At 51.1% G+C, this 19,416-nt stretch overlaps 1 protein-coding gene across 2 annotated transcripts in view; it reads right to left on the bottom strand.

Moving 5' to 3' along the window:
* Positions 1-571: 571 nt before the first annotated feature.
* Positions 572-19,416, bottom strand: part of MYORG (myogenesis regulating glycosidase (putative)) — a 30,754-nt gene continuing 11,909 nt past the window's right edge. The window contains exons 1-2 of one of the 2 annotated variants that reach the window (XM_050943583.1): positions 12,408-12,710; positions 572-4,948 (exon numbers count right to left, since the gene is read on the bottom strand). In XM_050943583.1, the coding sequence (XP_050799540.1) occupies positions 2,732-4,768 (2,037 nt within the window). In that variant the 5' untranslated portion in view covers positions 4,769-4,948; positions 12,408-12,710 and the 3' untranslated portion in view covers positions 572-2,731. Of the gene's footprint in view, positions 4,949-12,407; positions 12,711-19,416 lie in introns of those variants that run through there. The other variant, XM_050943582.1, reaches the window with a different exon arrangement.

The following is a 19,416-nucleotide window of genomic DNA, read 5'->3' as shown; positions in this document are numbered from 1 at the left end:
AGAGATTTGTGCAGTTGAAGTCTTCAGGCTCACACTGAAAGCACAGCCAGGCATGTTCTCCCTCTTTAGGATTCCTCCCGCACCCATACCCCAGCTTTTCTGCACAGGAAACAGCTGTTTTGTAGGGGCACTGTCATGTCTGTCAGTCCTCTCAGATAAAGGGAGGGCTGGCTCATTTCACCAGTCAATATAGCCAAACCCCATGCTAGAAGACACCAAAATTTTAATGGTGCAAGGCTGCTGTGGTCAATTTGTACACAGGGACCTTATGCACTGTACTCAGGATCTCTGATCTTATCCAGATGCTGTAGCACAGCCGCCCTCCCAAGAATCCTTCCCCGAAACTATGAATACAGCTAACCAAAGAGGAAAAACCCCACAAGAGTTGAAAATGAGGCACAGTCAGGAGTCCCTCAAGACATAGTCTTGACATATTTTCAGTGCTGAAATCAGTTGGCTACATTTCAAGTCGCACCACGAAGGAGTGGGTCTAACCTGGGGCATCCAAACTTTGCAAGAGCAAGCTGGTAATGTAGCCTTCAGTATGAGCTCAGGCCGAGCACCTGCTCAGGCCGAGCACAAAACCACTTGAATTAGAGACAGAGCACACAGCATTCGCTTGCACCAGCATCTTCCTTGATAGGAGACTAGAATTGGGTGGCTGCTGGCATTCACCAGCAGCAACTCAGCCCTATCCTTGCCTTGCAGTCCCAGGGCCAAAACCTGCTAAGAATGAACTCAGAGGCATAACTCCCATTGACTTCAATGGTACAAGATCAAGCCCCTAAGACGACAGTGGCTGCTACCTCAGCCAACCCCAGGCACCGAACCGGGGACTTCCAGAGTTAACACCACAAGTCTCTGCAGCTTGAGATAGAGAGCTAGGCTTCGTAGGAGGGGCAACGGTAGACTCACATCCTCTGTGGCTCAGGTCAGGGCTGCCCAGAGGATTCAAGGGGCCAGGGGCAAAGCAATTTCAGGGGCCCCTTCCATAAAAAAAAGTTGCAATACTATATTCTCATGGGGGTCCCCTACAGGGCCCAGGGCAAACTGCCCCACTTGCCCCCCCTTCCGGGTGGCCCTGGCTCAGGTACAGAGGACAATGGGTAACATACATTCACAGGTAGGTTAGAATTGCATTATACCTTCGGACCAAAACGTCAGGATTTCCTACTTCTAGAGTGACAGTAAATTACATGGGGCCAAGTGTTCCAGTGTGCTCAGCACTCAATGGCTTCCACTGAGCCACTTCATTTAGGTGCCTACGCGAGAGCTAGTGAGTGTTGGGCTTTTTAAAAATAGCAACAAACAAAGAAAAACTGGCCCAAGAAACTTTAGCTACAATTGAGATAGTTAAAAGAGACTGCCATGCAATACTAGCTTAACTGGACTATGAATACCATAACCTTTCCTTGGAAACAATGAAAAAGCCCCATCGGCACAGCCCTGTTCAGTGCAAACATCATTGCTTTTCATATTGATACATTGGTCAGCAGCAAAAGTGGTAGATCCGTTTGTGTGCGGCGGGCAGGCACCTGCAGTCTCTGGGGAGTGTCACATGCACATTCTGAGAGGTTATTTTGCTTCTGGCAATTCCTCTGACAAATAACCAAGCTGCAAGCACATCTTTAAAAGGGGAAAGAGAAGTATCTGCAGGATAGGTGTGTAACAAAGAAACCCATTTTACTCCCTGGAAAGAAAATACACAGTACAAATGTTGTTGCTCTATGAGGAATAGTGTTAAGAGCAGAGTCCGTGCTCTAGGAGGAGACCCTTCCAGTAGATATTAGCAACAGGCTAGGACAGAATAATGCAGCCTGCCCGGGTAAGTAACATACAGTTAAAATACTTGCAGGTAAGTCGAATACCTTGGCCAGCCTGGTACTCGAGAGAGATGGGGGGTTGGGCATTTGAGGTCCAGTCCAATGCTGGACTAAGGAATAAAATATATAGCTAGATTTATCCTCTTAAAAAAGTCATTTTTAAATAATATTTGCCACATTATAAAATGTAAGGCTAGTTGTGCTGTAGTAACCCATTGCTTCCCATGTTCGAATCATTCCCTGTTCCCTTCCAACATTGCTTTCACCCCTGGGATCAGGGCGGTCCTCTCTTTGTTCAGCTGCAGACCATCTTGGCAACTTGCAACAACTCCAAGAGTGCATTTCATTTGCATTAAAACGGAGCAGATTGCAGCAGCACTCGCTTTGGGGAGAGGCGTGGCCCAGAAACTCCGGGCCCCAGCATGCATTGCTTCCTATTGAAGCAGGCAGCCTTTCATTGAGATCAAGATGGAGCATTGAACTATGGGATTTGGATTCATAGGCTGCACCTAGAAGACGGTGGTTTATGGCAAATATTGTAGGCCCCCCAGGGGCCTCATTTCTAAAGGAGAAATAAAATAATGAAAAACCTCCCCACATGCTGCACAGCTAAAAACCCAGGGGTGCTTTTACCTTTGGAGCTCAGAGATTTGAAAAGGCCTTGGCTTCCTGTATGCATCCTGTGATGCTATTATACCTTCTATATTTATATTTACATCACTGCCCAAACTGGAGCGACAATTATGGACAAGATATAGGATATTTAAAAAACAAAATCCTGTTACTTCCCATTCCCCTCCAGTACTCCCCTCCAAAGAAACATACTGTGCATTTAGAATTGTTACTTGTTTTAAGACTCTAAAGTAAGGCATGGTTATCAAAAAGATTAGAGTGGATGGAGCAGCCTATTAAGATACCCAGAGGAAATAAGCAACTTCGTCCAAGTCAACGGGATAGTCTGTTAACAGGACTGGGGTCTTCTCAAACAGCTCCCCTTTGTAACTGCGCCATTTGCCAGCCGGGAGGTACACATCTCGCTCTTGCTTGCCCAGCTCCAGGACAGGGGCCACCATGAGGGTATCCCCAATGAGGAACTGGGAGTCAATCTTGTGAGCGAATTCATCCCTGGGAGAAATCCACCAGATGGGCCGTATGATAGGGTCTCCAGTGTCAGTGACCTCTCCAGCCAGCTCCAACAGCAGAGGGGCAACCAGGGACTCATGCAGCTCTGTGAACTTCTGTGCAATCTCAATCACTTCCTTGTCATAGAGCCAGGGGGGTATGGAGAACTGCATGGAGGGCATGAAGGCCGAAAGCTCCAGCCAGCGGATGTACAGCTCCTGGTCCGGGATTTCAACAGCACCTTCTGTCTTGTTGGGGAAAAAATTCCCACCAATCATATCAGCTGAAATGAAAGGGTATCCCAGCATGCTAATGGTGAGCACAGTAGGGATCAGGGACTTGAGGCCAAGCTCATATCCCCAAACCGAGTCGCGGTCGATGATACGGAAGAAGCACGAGATGTTTTGAGACTGGTAGCCGACCCTGACTTCAGCGAGCTCGTAGAACGGAATGGCCATTTCCGTGTACCGTCTGGACCAGACGCTGGGATCCGACAAGGGCCTAAAGGTGCTGAACTGCTTTGGAAGGTAGCTTACCTCACCAGCATCAAATTTAAAGGACGCGATGCCGTACTTGGACCGCAGTTGTTTCAAGTGGCTCTGAAACCACTCCCTGGCTGTGGGATTGGTAAAATCCAATATGGCGCCAATGCCGTTCCACCACTTCACCATCGCGGGAAGTTTCCCCGTCGGCTCCTTGATAAAGAGCTGCCGCTCTATCCCCACTCCAAAATTGGAAGAATTGTAGTTTATAAAGGGATGAGTCCACAGGGTAACTTTAAATCCCTCTTTTTTCAGCGTTTTGAACATTTCTGTCACATTTGGGAACTTTACCGGATCAAAATCGAAATCGCCATAAGTCTGTGTGTAGGTGTCGTCTATTTCAATATGGCTGCAATTAAACCGGTACTTTTTAATCTTTTCTGAAAAACGCAACAGCTTATCCTGATCAATATCGTTTTTGTACAGAGCCCATGTAGACCAGATGGGGTACCGGAAGGCGTTTTCTGCTGGGATCTTAGAAGGTTTGTTAAAGTACCTGCGTACCATGTATTTGTGAATGGAGGTCACATCCGAGCCGACGCAGACACGGTAGCTCAGCTCCGGGAAAGGCTGCTGCCCAAGGGGAGGTTTGTAGGGAGAATCCTTATACCTGGCTTGAAAGAAGAGCGACCGTTCACTGGCATTAAACCCCAGGTGGAAGGGCACCGAGTCGTTAATCTTTATAGCCGCCGCTTTCGAGGACAGCCAGTACCTTTCCAAGATGCCTCCAAAGCTGCCCCTGAAGGAATACACGTCGCTCGTCACAAACGGCATGGGCTCCTGGTACCCTGGGAGTCTGATTGGCCAGTGCTGGACGCTCATTTCACAGCCCCCGTACCAGTGAGCGTCCTCCCAAAACATGGTGTGCTCGACCACCGTGTCCGCCACAAACTCCTCCCAGCGGACGCGGTAGCACATCACCGTGTCCTTGGGCTTGACTGTCTGAATGAAGAAATTCAGCTTCCCTCTGTCCGACCTGGTGCAGGTTAAAATTTCCCCTTCTTTCGAGCAGGACTCCAGGTCGAGGGTGCCCGACTGGAAGGCCAGTCTGAAGACCACCTCCCCATTGTTGTTTTTGATGATGAACCCATCCTTCCTCAGGTCCATCAATTCCGTCTTTAGCCGCTCCGCCTTCCTGAGAGACGCCGTGTAGTAGCACCAAGCCACCACCGCCGCAATGAACAAGATCAGCCCGATGATGACTGCACCAATCATTGGCTTCAGCTCCTTGGACGGCTTTGGCTTCCCCGGGGTGAAGCTGTCAGGCAGGAATGTGTACATGATGCGATTCTTTCTGAAGCTCTCCCTCCTAAACAACAACAAGACGGCTGATTTTATGCAAAGCCGAAAATGCTTTCTTTTGGTAGAGTTCTTGTCAGGCTCTCCAAAAAAGGAAAAGAACAGTGATGTATGCAGCTGGCATTTCTTCTCCAGATCCCTTCAACCCCTGAACAGTGGTGTCTGAAACAGAAGGGGGAAAAATACCTATAAGCATTCTCTAAGTCAAATATATTACAGTAGAACTTAGAGACCAAGCAATCATGGGGCCCTTTTGCGCCAGGCATTGTACAAATGGAGTAGCAGGCAGCCCCTGTCCTGAAGAGCTAACAATATAAACAGACAAGGGAGACAGAGTGGCAAAGGAGTAGAACCATCCAGGCAGAGTGAACAATGTGATGGAAGCAAATGGCTTGTTAGTGCCACAGAGAGAGTGTGTATGTGTTTAGCTAGGAGGGGGATCAGCTAAGTGGAAAGCAAAGGGCATGGAGAGGGGACACTGAAGGGAAGGGGGGACAGGGCTGGGGAGAAGAGGGTAAGAGGGTACATGTGGAGTGAAGCAGAGGTGAAAAGGCTCTGGCTGTCAGCACAGGGCAGAGGAAGTCCCGGCAAAACTTTAGAAAATGTGTTGAATGTCCCAAGGTCCCTGCTTTGGTTGCTTCTGCTCCTACTGGCTACAGCGGTGGTCCCCAAACTGTGGGGGTGCAGAGGAATGTTCAGGGGGGAGGGAGTCATGGTGGGACCTGGACCAGCCCCCTCAAGGGGCAGGGAGGGAGCGCCACCCAGCCCAGCTCTGCCCTCAGCTCTGCTCCGACTCCAGCTCCTGGCTATGGCTCTGCTACTGGCCCTGCTCCCAGCCCTGCCCCTTGGCCCAACCCCAGCTGCCGGCCCAGCTGCAGCTCCGCACCCGGCTGTGGCCCTGGCTACCGGCTTGGCCTCAGCTTCCTTCCAGCTGCAGCCCCAGCTCCACTCCTGCTCCAAACCCCACCCCCAGCTGCGGCCGGGCTAAGCCTCAACCTCAAGTTCCTGGCCTGGTTGCAACTTCAGCCCCAGCCCTGGCCCCCAGCCCTGACCCTGCTCCCAGCCGTGGCCCCAGCCCCAGTCGTGGCCACACTTCCCAGCCCTGGGGGAACGCGAGATAAAAAGTTTGCGGACACTGCCAAAGGCAGATGCAGTTTTCATGTCAAACTGTCTCAAAAAGAAACATTTCCATTCTGTTTAACAGACCAAAACAATCTTTCCATTCGGGACTGTCAAAACATTTACCAAAAACATTACCAACATGTTTTGTACCAAAAATTGTCAAAACATTACCAAATATTTTTGATTCAGAACTTTTCATTGAAATATCAATTTTTTTTTCATTCAGTGATTCCATCCAGTTTGGGATTAAAACAAATGTTGAAACATCAGAATTTCCTGTAAAACAGAAACTCTGATTTTCGTTTAGCAGTAGCCAGACTGCATGTGTGTTGAAGGGAAGATGGTAATCAGAGAAACACGGCACTAGGCCTTTCTAGTTTTAAAAGTCTGGATTAAGACATTAGCTTGCCTAGCAGTAGAGGCTAAACTGAAAAGCTTTACACACCTTTATTGGGCAGTGCTAATTAACAGCCACAGAAGAGTAACCAGGAATGAGATCTCCAAGCAATATAAACTTAATTTTATCTATGTCTAAGTCAGATGTGGGCAAACTGCGCCTGCGGGCCAAATCCTGCCTGCGGGACCATCCTGCCTGGCCCCTGAGCTCCTGTCTGGGGAGGCTGCCCCCATCCCCTCCCCTGCTGTCCCGTCCCCCTGCAGCAACGCCACTGTGCGGGCAGCATGGCTGGCTCCAGCAAGGCTGCGAGCTTCTGCTGCTCTGAGCGGCATGGTAAGGGGGTGGGGGTGTTTGGATAAAGGGCAGGGGGTAGTGGGGGGCAGTTAGGGGACAGGGAGCAGTTGGATGGGGTGGAGGTTCTGGGGAGGGGGAACGGTGGGGTTGGATAGACGTGGGAGTTCCGGGGGGCCTGTCAGGGGGCTGGGGTGTGGATAGAGGTTGGGATAGTCAGGGGATAGGGAGCATGGGGGGTTGAATAAGTGATGGGGTCCTAGGAGGGGGCGGTCAGGGGACAAGGAGCAGGGGGGGTTGGATGGGTCGAAGATTCTGAGGGGGGCAGTCAGGGGGTTGGAAGTGGGACGGAGCAGATAGGGGGTGGGGGCCAGGCTGTTTGGGGAGGAACAGCCTTCCCTACCTGGCCCTCCATACAGTTTTGCAACCCTGATGGGGCCCTCATGCCATAAAGTTTGCCTGCCCTGGTCTAATCTTCATCACAGAGTTAACTCAAGTTATCTTCATTCAATTAACAAACTGCAGAGTTAATCTAGCTCAAGTGAGAACCACTCAAATTGTACAGAGTGGCTGGACTGTCAGCTGACAAACTGTGCTAACTCAAGCGTTGGCCGATTCCCTCTCACCCATCTCTTGCATTCGGTCTAATGCATCTTGAGTTCTGTGGGGCATGAACTGCTGCTGACTGTTACATAACTGTAGAAGCAGGGGCAGCTCTAGGAATTTTGTTGCCCCAAAGTACAGCAGGCAGGCTGCCTCCCGCGGCTTGCCTGCGGAGGGTCCGCTGGTCCTGCGGCTTTGGCGGACCTCCGCCAAAGCCGTGGGACCAGCGGACCCTCCGCAGGCAAGCCACTGAGGGCAGCCTGCCTGCCGCCCTCGCAGCACCGGCAGATCGCCCCCGCGGCTTGCCGCCCCAGGCACGCACTTGGCATGCTGGGGCCTGGAGCCGCCCCTGTGTAGAATACATAGCACTCTGGAGCCTTGCAGCTTGATTAAGATTCCTAGGTACTGCCTTAATATGAATGATTTAGAGTAAAGGGTTCAGTTTCCAGACAGGGTGGCCCCCGGCTGGATCTATGGCTTTTATATGCGCTGCTTTGTGAGCAGCATTTTTATTGTGCCAATTGCACAAGTCTGAGCCCTCATATTAGCTTTTTAGCCACCAGAAGGTTCATTTGAACTGGGATTGTGGGCCTCTAATGTGACAAATCCTACTGACACCTTCTCACTCTAATATCCCATCACTCACAGCTGCTGTATGGCACGCTGTGCGAGCCAGTGTCTCATTAAAGCAAAGAGAGAGATGCCAGGCCTTCTGCAACAAACACTGCTGCCTACTAGAAAGGTTTCTAATGGGCCTTAACTGGAGGATATGGATTTGCAGCTCTCATGTTTGAGGCTGATGAAGTGGTAATGTTGGCCATACACTAAGAGCAAATGAAGATTCTTGGGCTGATTTTTTTTTTTTTTTAAAGATTAAGGGGAACTTGCTTTTTTTCAAAGTGCTTGCTCATGGAAATAATGGGAGCCTCTCTGTTACAGGCTGCATGCCTTCAACACCTAGGGAGAGACAGCAGTGATTACAAGCCCTAGTGACAATACTGCAATTGAAAGCAAGAATTCTGCATGCACTTGACTACAAGGATATGTATTAAAGCTGTATCAGGAAGCCAGGGAGGATGTGGCAAGATTCTAGGCAGAAGCTCTATATCAGGCCTGCACAACTTATAAAGCGGTGAGGGCCATATTACTCCAAAGAAAACAGCTGGGGGCCAAACCCCCTCGGCCCCGCCGAAACACCCCATCCCTACCAGCACTGCCCAGCCCCGTTGAAACATCTCCCCCGCCCCAGCGCCACCCAGCCCCCCGAAACACACACCCCCGCGCCACCCAGCCCCCCCGAAACACCATCCCCCAGTGCTGTCCAGCCCCCCCGAAACACCATCCCCCGCCCCAGTGCTGCCCGGCCCCACGGAAACACCCCCTCCAGTATAAAGCCTCGCCGCCACTGCCCGCCTGCTCAGCTCGTCATCCCCCAATGAAATAAGGGGAGAGGAAAAGGGGAACAGTTTGAAGGGAGTTTCTGGGGCTGTGAATTAAGGGGAGGGGAAAGGGGGGCAGTGTGAAGGGATTGGATGTGACTGTCCAACACACAAACACAGGGGCGCAGGGAACCCGGGGCAGGAGGCAGGAGACAGCATGACAGGGGCTGGGGAGGGGGAAGGTCCCTGGATCAGGGAAGGGGGCAGCAGTTGGGGCAGGGCAGGTGCAACACACACACACACACGCACGCACGCACACACACACTCCTCTCCCCCTGGAGATTTCCTGGCTGCCCACAGACAGTTCAATCCCCCCCCCAGCCCCAATCACTATGGAGGCCACCATGGGACCAACTAGCGCAGTAGCCGCCCCGTCCCCAACTGAAGGAGGGGATTCGGGGGGGGTGTCTTGGCCCAGCTTCCCCTTCCCTGCCCCCCCCGAGCTGCGGCTTGAGCCCAGGCCGGGCGCCCCTCCCCTCGCTCGGCACTTACCGGCTCTGCCTTGTGCCCAGCGCTTCCTGCCTCAGTGGGCCCCGGAAGTGATGCACCCGCTGTGCGCCAGGTGGGGGGAGTGGGAGACGGAGACACGTGTGGTTCTGGCCGTTAGGGCGGTCTGAGGAGTGGCCCCCTCTGCCTGGTCAGGGGGCGAACCCAGCAGCCCCACCCCGCCGCTTGCCCACGGGCCGCACAGTGAGCCCACGTGGGCTGCATGTTGTGCAGGCCTGAGGATAATTGTTTAGTCTGCAGAAGAGAAGAATGAGGGGGGATTTGATAGCTGCTTTCAACTATCTGAAAGGGGGGTTCCAAAGAGGATGGAGCTTGGCTGTTCGCAGTGGTACCTGATGACAGAACAAGGAGTAATGGTCTCAAGCTGCAGTGGGGGAGGTCTAGGTTGGATATTCGGAAACACTATTTCCCTAGGAGGGTGGTGAAGCACTGGAATGGGTTACCTAGGGAGGTGGTGGAATCTCCTTCCTCAGAGGTTTTTAAGGTCAGGCTTGACAAAGCCCTGGCTGGGATGTTTTAGTTGGGAATTGGTCCTGCTTTGAGCAGGTGTTGGACTAGATGACCTCCTGAGGTCCCTTCCAATCCTGATATTCTATGATTCTATGATAACCTTGTGCTAACACTGCATCCTTCATTGTGTGCAGTGTTGTAGCCATGTTGGTCCCAGGATATTAGAGAGACAAGGTGGGGGAGGTGATATCTTTTATTGCACCAACTTCTGTTGGGGAGAGAGACAAGCTTTCGAGCTACACAGAGCTCTTCCTCAGGTCTGGGAAAGGCACTCAGTGTCACAGCCACGTACAAGGTTGAACAGGTAGTTTAGCAGCAGCACATATTCTAAGAGATCATTCTAGGTGAAGTGGCCAGTTAACACCCCCCTAGTCATAGGACAAAAAGGGGCTACAGATTTCATGAGTGAGCACTTCTTGTCGGAGGTTAGCTAAATCCCCATCCTCTTAACTGTAACCCTTATGGGTTACAGAAGTTGGTTCAATGAAAGGTACCTCAAACACCTTGTCTCTCCTCTGTGCTCCTTATTCTAACAAAGCTCCTTGTTCAGAGATAGAAGAAAGCAACGCTTTGTGTGATTCCTCTGCATTAGAGCTAAGGCTACGATTTAGTCATGGGTATTTTTAGTAGAAGTCACGGACAGGTCATGGTCAATAACCAAAAAGTCAGGGCCAGTGACCTGTCTGTGACTTTTATTAAAAATATGCCTAACTAAATTTTACCTACTGATGGGGGTGGGGCGGTGCTCCGCCAGATACTGCTGCTCCTGGGGGGAGGTGCGACCTGTGGCCCTGCCGCTGCTCCTCCGGGCCGGGGTGGCCTGGGGCACCGCTGCTGCTCTCGGACTGCTGCTCTGGGGCAGTGCTCGGGACCAGTTGCCTGCAGCTGCTGCAGCAGCAATGGGTGCAGCTGGCCCCAGGGCCGCCCCAGCTGCTCGGGCAGTCCTGGGGTCAGCCGCTCCAGCTGCTGCAGAAATCACGGAAGTCCTGGAAAGTCACGGAATCTGTGACCTCCATGAAAGATTCGAAGCCTTAATTATAGCCTGACATACCCCATAAAGGTTACAGTTAAGAGGATGGGGATTAGTCCCAGGGAACAATCTGGAGAATAAACTTTCAGAGGAGATCAGGTGAATTCAGAGTCTGACCATCTCTAGGAAACTCTGAAAATCTTCCTCTTTGAAACAGTTTTTCCACCACTGTATGACACCTGCAACACTCATCCCTACCCCTTCCATTCAATAAACCTTTTCAACAACAAAAACACCCTGAAACAAATCAATCTACAACAAAAATTTTAAACAAACAAAATCATTACCCTAAAAAGGGGAAGACGTGTGAGAAACTCCATGAAATCCACTGCTGTGAAGTCTGCACTATTATCAGTTTTGATATCACACCAAATGATGCTAGCATTTTATACTACTGTGCATAGATTAAAGCATGGGACAAAGCAATACTTTGGGAGGTGGTGACCAAGCCACTACTCATTTTTACAATCTGTTTAATAGATCAGGTTTTCACTTTTCAGGAAACTTCAGAACCCTCCTCCCCTCAAATTTTCTGGTATCAACGGAAAACCAGAAACCCAACAGTTTTTGTAAACTTTTCCTTCCCTTAGAAACAACATCATTTTTAACCAACAAACGTTTAGTTTCCATTTTTATATCAAAATACAGAATTTCAGTTTTGCTTAAACAAATAGAACGACCAGTTCTACTGGTTAATAAAGACTCACGTTTCACTTTCCATGCTGCTACCTACGCACTAAGTTCCCTCATCAATCAAAACACCAGAAATCTTTGCTTTAGTTCAAGGCCTTGCTAAAAATCTTATCCCTCTTTTCAACTATCATTCCCTGCTAATCACCTCAGCCTCTGCTCACAACACCCATGTCTTTGCTGTAACACTTTTTGGAAAACCAAACTTTTCGGTCTTAAAACTAGAACCAACAGAACTTGTGGCGAAACGTGAATATCTAACTCCATGATCTCTTATCTCAGACTTCGCCTGCATTCCATCTCTGTCTGTTAGTCCTCTGACTTTGCAAGCATGTTTTTAACTCTCTAGCATTGACTTCATAGGACTACGCATGTGTGCAACTTTCTGCCTGCCTGTAGGACTAGGGCCTAGGACAATATTCTCTTCCGGACAGGATTCTTATCATCACTTAGGAAAAAAGTACTTCTGTAAAGCACCCTGCATGTCCTTGAGCTTACATGAACAACAGCACACATGTAGCTAACTTCTGATGCTAAAACCAACACTCCAGCAGGAAGAAATAGCAGATTTACTCCTGAGGGAATTCTATGCCCTCAAAATTATTTTTTTTGCGCAGAATATTTTAAAATTCTGCTGCGCAGCTGGGCTTGGGCTATCAGCCCCACGCACGATGGGGCTCTCGCTGTCAGCCTCCAGGCTCGGGCTGCCATGCATGGAGCTGACAGCCAGAGCCCTGCCATGAATGGGACTGACAGTGGGAGATCACAAATTCTGCAAGGGAAAAAATAAAATTCTGTGGGGAACATAAATTCTGCACTGCAATATTTGCTGCTTCAGAGGGAGCAGAGAAATCCCTATGTAGAGAAATCCTACAATGACCAGGACCCACTAGGAGTAGGGCCCTAATCAGGTGTGCAATGCTACAGCGAACGGGCTCCCATCCTGACTACCTGCAGAATAAGCAATTCAGGGGTTAAACTGCAGAGACTGAAGTGCAACCACCTGATGATGCAAAGCTGCTTTCCACTTACCATCATCCTCGAGCCCAGGAATGAGGGATCCCAGGGCTCTGTGGAATTTGGCTGCTGTACAGCTCACTTAATTAAACCTATCACTCACATGGGCTAATCACCCCTTAATTCCACAACAATCCCATTATTTAAAGTAACTGAAAGGCTAGAAAGCTAAAGGCCTCTGTCTGAGGGGTGAAGAGATTTGTCTAGTCCAGACTTCACAGGTTTTTTTCCCTTCATTCGGTCTCCGAATAGCAGTCATGTCCCTTCACTTTCCCTCAAACCTCAGGTTCCCTCCAGTTCCTGAATCGTCCAGTTTCCCTCTTGCTGCTTCTCAGCTCTCAGTCGCTGCTGACTCACAGCAGCTCTGTGCAGTAGTGTCCTTATTGTTTTCCATGAGCTGGCAGTGCCTGCGTGACTGCATTGCTAATGTTACAGGAGATGGGATCGCAGCCCATAAGGAGGGGGAAATGGGACATACACCATAACATAGTGGACAGAACCAGGCTAGGGTTGAATTGGCTACCTGGGTGACCTTGGACAAGTCATTTAAGCTCCCCTGGGCCTCAGTTTCCCTTCTGAAAACAGAGCTAAAATTTCCCTACCTCACATAATCCATTAATAATTATGAGGGGCTTAGATAACTGCAGCGAGGTTTGCCATGGAAATAGATAAAATCTATTGCGACACTGCCTCCTGCAGCCTTTGCATTTTTAAAATCTTTTAAGCATCTCCGAAATCTACAAACACAAATTCAGCCTCAGACAGGCCACTACCTGGTCTCTAGTGCCCAAGGGGTTAACTTGAGCTCAGTGTGGGGTAGACTATAAAATCTCTGCTTGGGAGGGCTGGGATCAGCCCAGGAGCACAGAACTAGTTAGAACTCCAGGCTCAGTGGTTTTTTATTCACTCTCATTTCTTGTTGGAAATGCTGTTTGCTTAAGGGTTGTCCTTGCAGACTGCGGCTGTGTTCTCTTTTCTCAGGTAAGTCGTCTGACCATTTTGCAGTCTCTACCTCCCTGGAAGATGGATACGTTTGTGTTCATCCCATTTTAGAGATGGGGAAATTGAGGCATGGGAAGGCGAAATGACTTGTTCAAAGTCACATAGCAGGTCAGTGGCAGAGCGGGAAATAAAACTTGGGGTCTGGGCTCACAGGCACTTTTTCTAGCCATTAGGCAACACTTCTCCCCTCAAACACATGCGGACCAAATTGATGAAGTGCAACTCTCTTCAGGCTGGCTGTGAAGGAGTTAATAATGAAAGCCAGAACTGCTGATGATGACTGAAGGAATTCCTCATTGCCTATCTGTATGGGACGCCCACAGACCAGAGCACGGTGAGCTATGAAAATCGACGTAGATGCACCTCAATCCAAGTTATCACAAGCACGACATTACTAGGATGAAATTTTGTCCCCACTAAAGTTAAGGGCAAAGCTCCTGCTGATTTCAATGGGGCCAGGATTTCATCCCTGGAACTTGGGGCCAACTTGTTCAACAGAGCTGGGGCTCACCTTGGAAGCAAAACCATAGAGTCAGTCTGGAACCTCTTGATTCAAAATAGGACAGCTCTGAGCATCTGTGTTGGAGGCAGAACTCCCTGTAGGCGTGGGAGCTAAGGAAAAGCAGGTGGGATGCTATGCAATAGACTCACAAGAACTCATAGGGCAAAACCCTGCTGTAAACATCAAAGATGTTAGAGCTGCTGTATTCATTTAGACAGAATAAGTGGTAACACAACCCAGTCACTGTGCAACATTAGACAGTGTTAAACAAGGTTTGGTACACAGAGATCTCCTCCTGCTTAGCACCACGGCAAACACACTAGGAAATATCCTTTTAACCTTTTACTAAAAATCAAGAAAAGACAAACAATGAAAGCCTTTGAAATGTAAGGCATTGAATGAGGCTTTCATTTTAACAACTTCTCTTCCCTTTAGTTTGGGGGAGTTTTTTAAAAGGGAGTGAAAAAAACCACCTTGTTTGACAGGCGCTCAGATGTATCAGAGATTGCCATAACTTGTCCTTGTTGGGAGAAAAGAGAAGTTAGTTGAGATGGGCTGGTGTTGCTGTTACAGTCCGATCCCATTTCAGCCCAGGTGGTGTTTAGGGCTCAGATGAAGCCAGTAGAGGTGGCGATGATGTCTGGGTCCCTCTCTCTGGCTCAGTCTGGTCAGGGAATCTATCAGGATTAGGACAACGAAGGTCTGGGGTCCTGGGAGATGGTGGGAGTGGCAGCCATGATGGTGAAACTTGCCAATTTTTCTTCTCTAAAGTCTCTTTCTTTAAAGGACGCACAAAAAGAGTGATAGGTGGACTAGCCCATCCCCTCATGATTTTGTCTGCCCGTTAGGCCTAGATTCCAATGCACCGACTTTGGTTACATTCTGGTTCCACTTTTCCTGTTTACCAGGCATGATATTAACGCAGCCCTTGAGGTATCAGGAGGCCTTTTGGTTTGGATTCATTCAGTCTGTCTCCTGTTTGCACCTTTTCCCTTCCTGCCACTCCTTCTCTGCCGCCTCCTTCGAGGCTCCCCTCCCGCTGCTTGCTCCTCTCCACTTCCTTCCCGGAACAGGGGGGCTGCCATGGGGCCATGCCCCATCACTTTTTCCTGCCTTTATCAAGCCACGGGGCAGGTGAGGGAGGCAGAGAGGAGCGAGTGGTGGGGCCTTGAGTGCGGGGAAGGCTGAGCAGGGGCAGGGCAGGGCAGAGCGCAGGTGGGTGGGGGGAGGCCTCAGGGGAAGAGGTGGACAGAGGCAGGGCCTTGGGGGAAGGGGCGGAGCGAAGTGCAGGCAACAGCATGATCCAGGCATTGGTGGCCCCCGGCTCCACTTCTATGGAGCTTCACTTCTGGTGCTCCAAAGGCAGCGGTGGGCCAGGATGCCTCTGGAGGGGTGACGGGCACCACATCTACAGCCTGTCCCCACTGCACGGCCGGCCTTTTTTTGGGGAGGCTTAGCCTTCCCTGGCCTCTTAAACATGCCACCCATGAGGGGCAGGTTAGTAGAGAATCATTGCATGGGAGAAGTTGTTGAGGGAAACAGTAATAGAAACACAGTTCTATAGGCTAGCATGCAGCGGGTGGGGGTGCTTTGTACTGCACACTAACTCTTTACCTCTCCAGAAATCATTCCAAACACCATTTATTCAGTAGAGCTGGTGAAGAGAGGAAAGTATATTCCACAAGTAACTTCCAAAAAATAAATGTGTCTTTTCTAATGTTTTCAATTGAAAAATGTTATTCCCGGGGTCAGGGAAGCAAAGAACATTCTCTGACTTTACATGGGCCCCACCCCTCAGAGGGTGAAGAGAGATGGGGAATGTTGGATTTTTCTGACCAAAACTAAACAAACTCACTCCTTTTGATTTTCTTCAAAAAAATGTTTTAACAAAAACTGAAATCTTGTGAAAACTCCCAATTTTGTTAATTACAAAAATTATAAAATATAATTTAAAAAACCCACAAAACAAAACAAAAAAACTTCTACCCACCCAAACTCCTCTTTGCTGGAAAACATTTTGATTAGCTTTAATGGTCACAGAAAGCTCTTCTCAGATGAGATTTGCAAAGAGACAGAGGGACTCAGGGAGGGAGAGAAATATATAGGCAGATGCTTGACCATTAGGCACGTAAACAGTTGGCTGCTCTGTTTCTATGGGGCCTCTTTTTCCTGGTTCTCTTGTCTGTTGCGTCTTGTGCTGCCTTCCAAGGGTCTCTTGCCCTCTCTTCTCCCTTTCCTGTTCTTGCTTTGCGCTTTCTAGTCCTAAACCCACTGGCTGAGCCAAGCAAGCTGGTGGCCAAGTAAAAGCCGCTAGGATCTTGGCATATCCATGCCTCAAAATGAGATTATAATAACCCTCACTTGGCTGCTGCTGAATAGAACATAACTGGCTGGAGCAGAGCCATGAGCAGGAGCAGCATAGGTGGGCTTTTGCCCACTGGAAAAAGCTTTTGGTAGGGTGGGTCACTAGCACTCATCAGCAGAAACAACTATCCTCCCACCCTGGGCGCTGTGTGTGTGTGTGTGTGCGCGCGTGCGTGCGTACACACACAGGGCCAGCTTTAGGAAGTGCGAGGCCCGATTTGAACATTTTCAGCGGGGCCCCGGCAGGGATGATTTAAAAAAAAAAATGTAAAAAAAAGCCTTTCGTTTTCCCAGGAGGAATTTTTAAAATTTAGTCTGACATGTCCGGGAAAATACAGATGTATGTTAACCCTACCTAAAGTTCTTTTTTAAAAAGATGGGCCTGAACTAGAAATGAGCTCCGTTTCACATGTGTGGGTCCCTGCCACTCCCTGGGGTGTGCTACGGTGACCAGATGTCCCGATTTTATAGGGAAAGTCCCAATTTTTGGGTCTTTCTTATATAGGATCCTATTACCCCCCACCCCGTCCCGATTTTTCACATTTGCTGTCTGGTCACCCTACAGTGTGCACATGTGTGGGTCCCAGCTGCTCCCTGCCCCCTTCATTGAAGCAGGTGTGCAGGGTTACTGCCCTGGGAACTGCAGGGCAGGGCAGGGCAGGGGCTTACTGGAGGTAGGATCTGGCTGCAGGCAGGGAAAGGGGTGCAGGGCTGACTGGAGACAGGGGTGTGTGGGGTAAGCTGGCTGGCTTCAGGCAGGGCCGCAGGGAGGTGCAGCAGGGGTTGGCTGGAAACAGGGCAGGGGGTGCAGGGCTGATGCGGGAAGGGCAGGGGATACGGCAGGGGCTGGCTGGAGATGGGCTGGCTGCGGGCAGAGGGTGCAGGGCTGGCTGCAGGCAGGGGCTGGTGCAGGCAGGGCAGGGGGTGCAGCAGGAGCTGGCTGCGGGCAGGGCAGGGCAGGGGGTGCAGCCCACCTCGCATGGTGAGTGCCCCCTTCTCCTCCCTCCCCCACCGGGGTAGCAGCAGCAGCCCTGGGCTTCCCCTGCTTCCACTGCACCGGCCCTGGGGAAGCAGTGGGGCTCCAGCGGCTATTTAAAGGGCCGGGCAGTAGAAGCAATGGGAGCCCCGGACTTTTTAAATAGCCCCCAGAGCCCCGCAGCCCTACCCTAGGGCTCCAGCAGTGGGACTCCGGTGGCAATTTAAAGGGCCTGGGGCTCCAGCCCCTGCTGGGAGCCCCAGGCCCTTTAATTTGCACCCTGGGGAAGCCAGGCCACCCCGGTACAGCGCACCGGCTCTTGCCCATACACCATACTGGGGCTTGGGCACGGGGCCCTCTTAGGGGCGGGGCCAATTCAGGAGAACTGGCCTAAAGCCAGGGGTGGGTGAGTGTGTGTGTGCGTGTGCGTCTTTTTATCCAAATCTAATGACTTTACACTGTCTCATAAGCCTCCCACAAATTATGACTAAGGCTGCATGTCTGTCACAGAAGTCACGGATTCTGTGACTTTCCGTGACTTCTGTAGTCCCTGGGCCAGCAGTAGTTTGGGTTTGGAAGGGTGCTCAGGGCTGGGGCAGGGTGTTGGGGTGCAGGAGTGGCACTAACATCAGTGGGGGGCTCTCACTGGCATGTCTTTGCAGCTCCTAGGCGGAGGGGCTGAGGGGCCAAGGGGCTTGCCCACGTCTGCAGGCGCTGCCCCTGAAGCTCCTATTGGCTGCGGTTCCCAGCCAATGGGAGCTGCGGAGCCAGGGTTTGTGGCATGAGCAGTGCGCGGAGCCCCCCCCATTGGTCGCCCCTCTGCCTAGGGAGACTTGCCGGTCGGAGTCAGGTAGGGAACCTGCCAGTCCCCTCTCCCCCCAGCACCAGCAGGGGCCCTGGGGCTCGTGCCGCTGCCCGCTCCCACCCTGCCCCAGCACCAGATGGTCCTGGGCCATGTGGCAGTGCTGCCTGGCTCCCCTGAGCCACACTCCCAGCACCCGTGGTGTCCCCAGACCACCCTCCCCCAGAGCACCTGCGGCCCCCTGACCCAAGTTTTAGTTAGGGATATATTGTAAAAAAGTCATGGACAGGTCATGGACCATGAATTTTTGTTTACTGCCAGTGATGGGGTGAAAGTAATAAATTCTTACCGGTATGGGCACAGGTGCCAACTTACGTTGGAACTGGTGGGTGCTCAGGCCCCCCCAGTCCTGCCCTGACTCCCCTCCGCTCCAACTGGATCCCTCCCAAAATCCCCACCCTGGCCCCGCCTCTTCCCCAAGTGTGCTGCGTTCCTCCGTCTCCCCCCTCCCTCCCAGGCTTGCCACGCAAAACAGCTGTTTCGCGGTGCAAGTGCTGGGAGGGAGGGGGGAGAATCAGAATGCGGCGGCCCGCTCAGGGGAAGAGGCGGAATGGAGGCAGAGGTGAGCTGGGACGGGGGGGAGAGGGACGGGAGAGGAAGCTGCCAGTGGGTGCTCTGCACCCATCAGTTTTTCCCCATGGGTGCTCCAAGTCCTGGAGCACCCATGGAGTTGGCGCCTATGGGTATGGGGGCTGGCTCTGGCCCCCGGAAAGGGCGAGCCCTTGGGCTGAAGGGATGGGGCTGGGGGGTCAGCCTCCCCCAGCCACCCCATCCATGCTGCCTGGCTCCCGCTGCCTGGGGCTCCGGCGGTGATTTAAGAAGGCCTGGGGCTCTGGCCACTGCAGCACTTTAACGTGGACTGCATACAGGCTGGTAGTGGCTCACTTTCACCGCTGCCTGTCCATGCCGGTTGTTAAAAATACCTGAGACTAAAATGTAGCCTTAACTATGACCTGTCTTCACTGCAGAGTTAACTCTAGTTCCACCTGTCACAATTCAGGGTAACTGCACCTGTGTTCCCCCTTCAGGGTCCAGCCAGGACACCCACTCTCAGGCTTCTGGCTCCCCAGCTCTCATCTCTCTTACGTGGAGACCTGCATATATCAATCATGGTATTTCTAGGCGCGCAGTTCCTTGTCTGCACTGTGAATTCCCCAGCGCAATCAGATTGCCTAAGCAGGCCTGCCGTACTTTTCTCCTCGTAAGAGAACAGTGCAGTTGCCAGAGTTATAAGTTACCACACAGCTCTTTCTAAGCAAGTACATTTATTCTTAAAGTGAAAGCATTACTGAGAAAACTCATTAAGAATGATATTATA

The sequence above is a fragment of the Gopherus flavomarginatus genome, chromosome 3 (genome assembly GCF_025201925.1).
Source record: "Gopherus flavomarginatus isolate rGopFla2 chromosome 3, rGopFla2.mat.asm, whole genome shotgun sequence".
Lineage (NCBI taxonomy): Eukaryota > Metazoa > Chordata > Testudines > Testudinidae > Gopherus > Gopherus flavomarginatus.
Note: the sequence above shows the minus strand (reverse complement) of the source record. Positions and strands in the feature narration are given on the sequence as shown.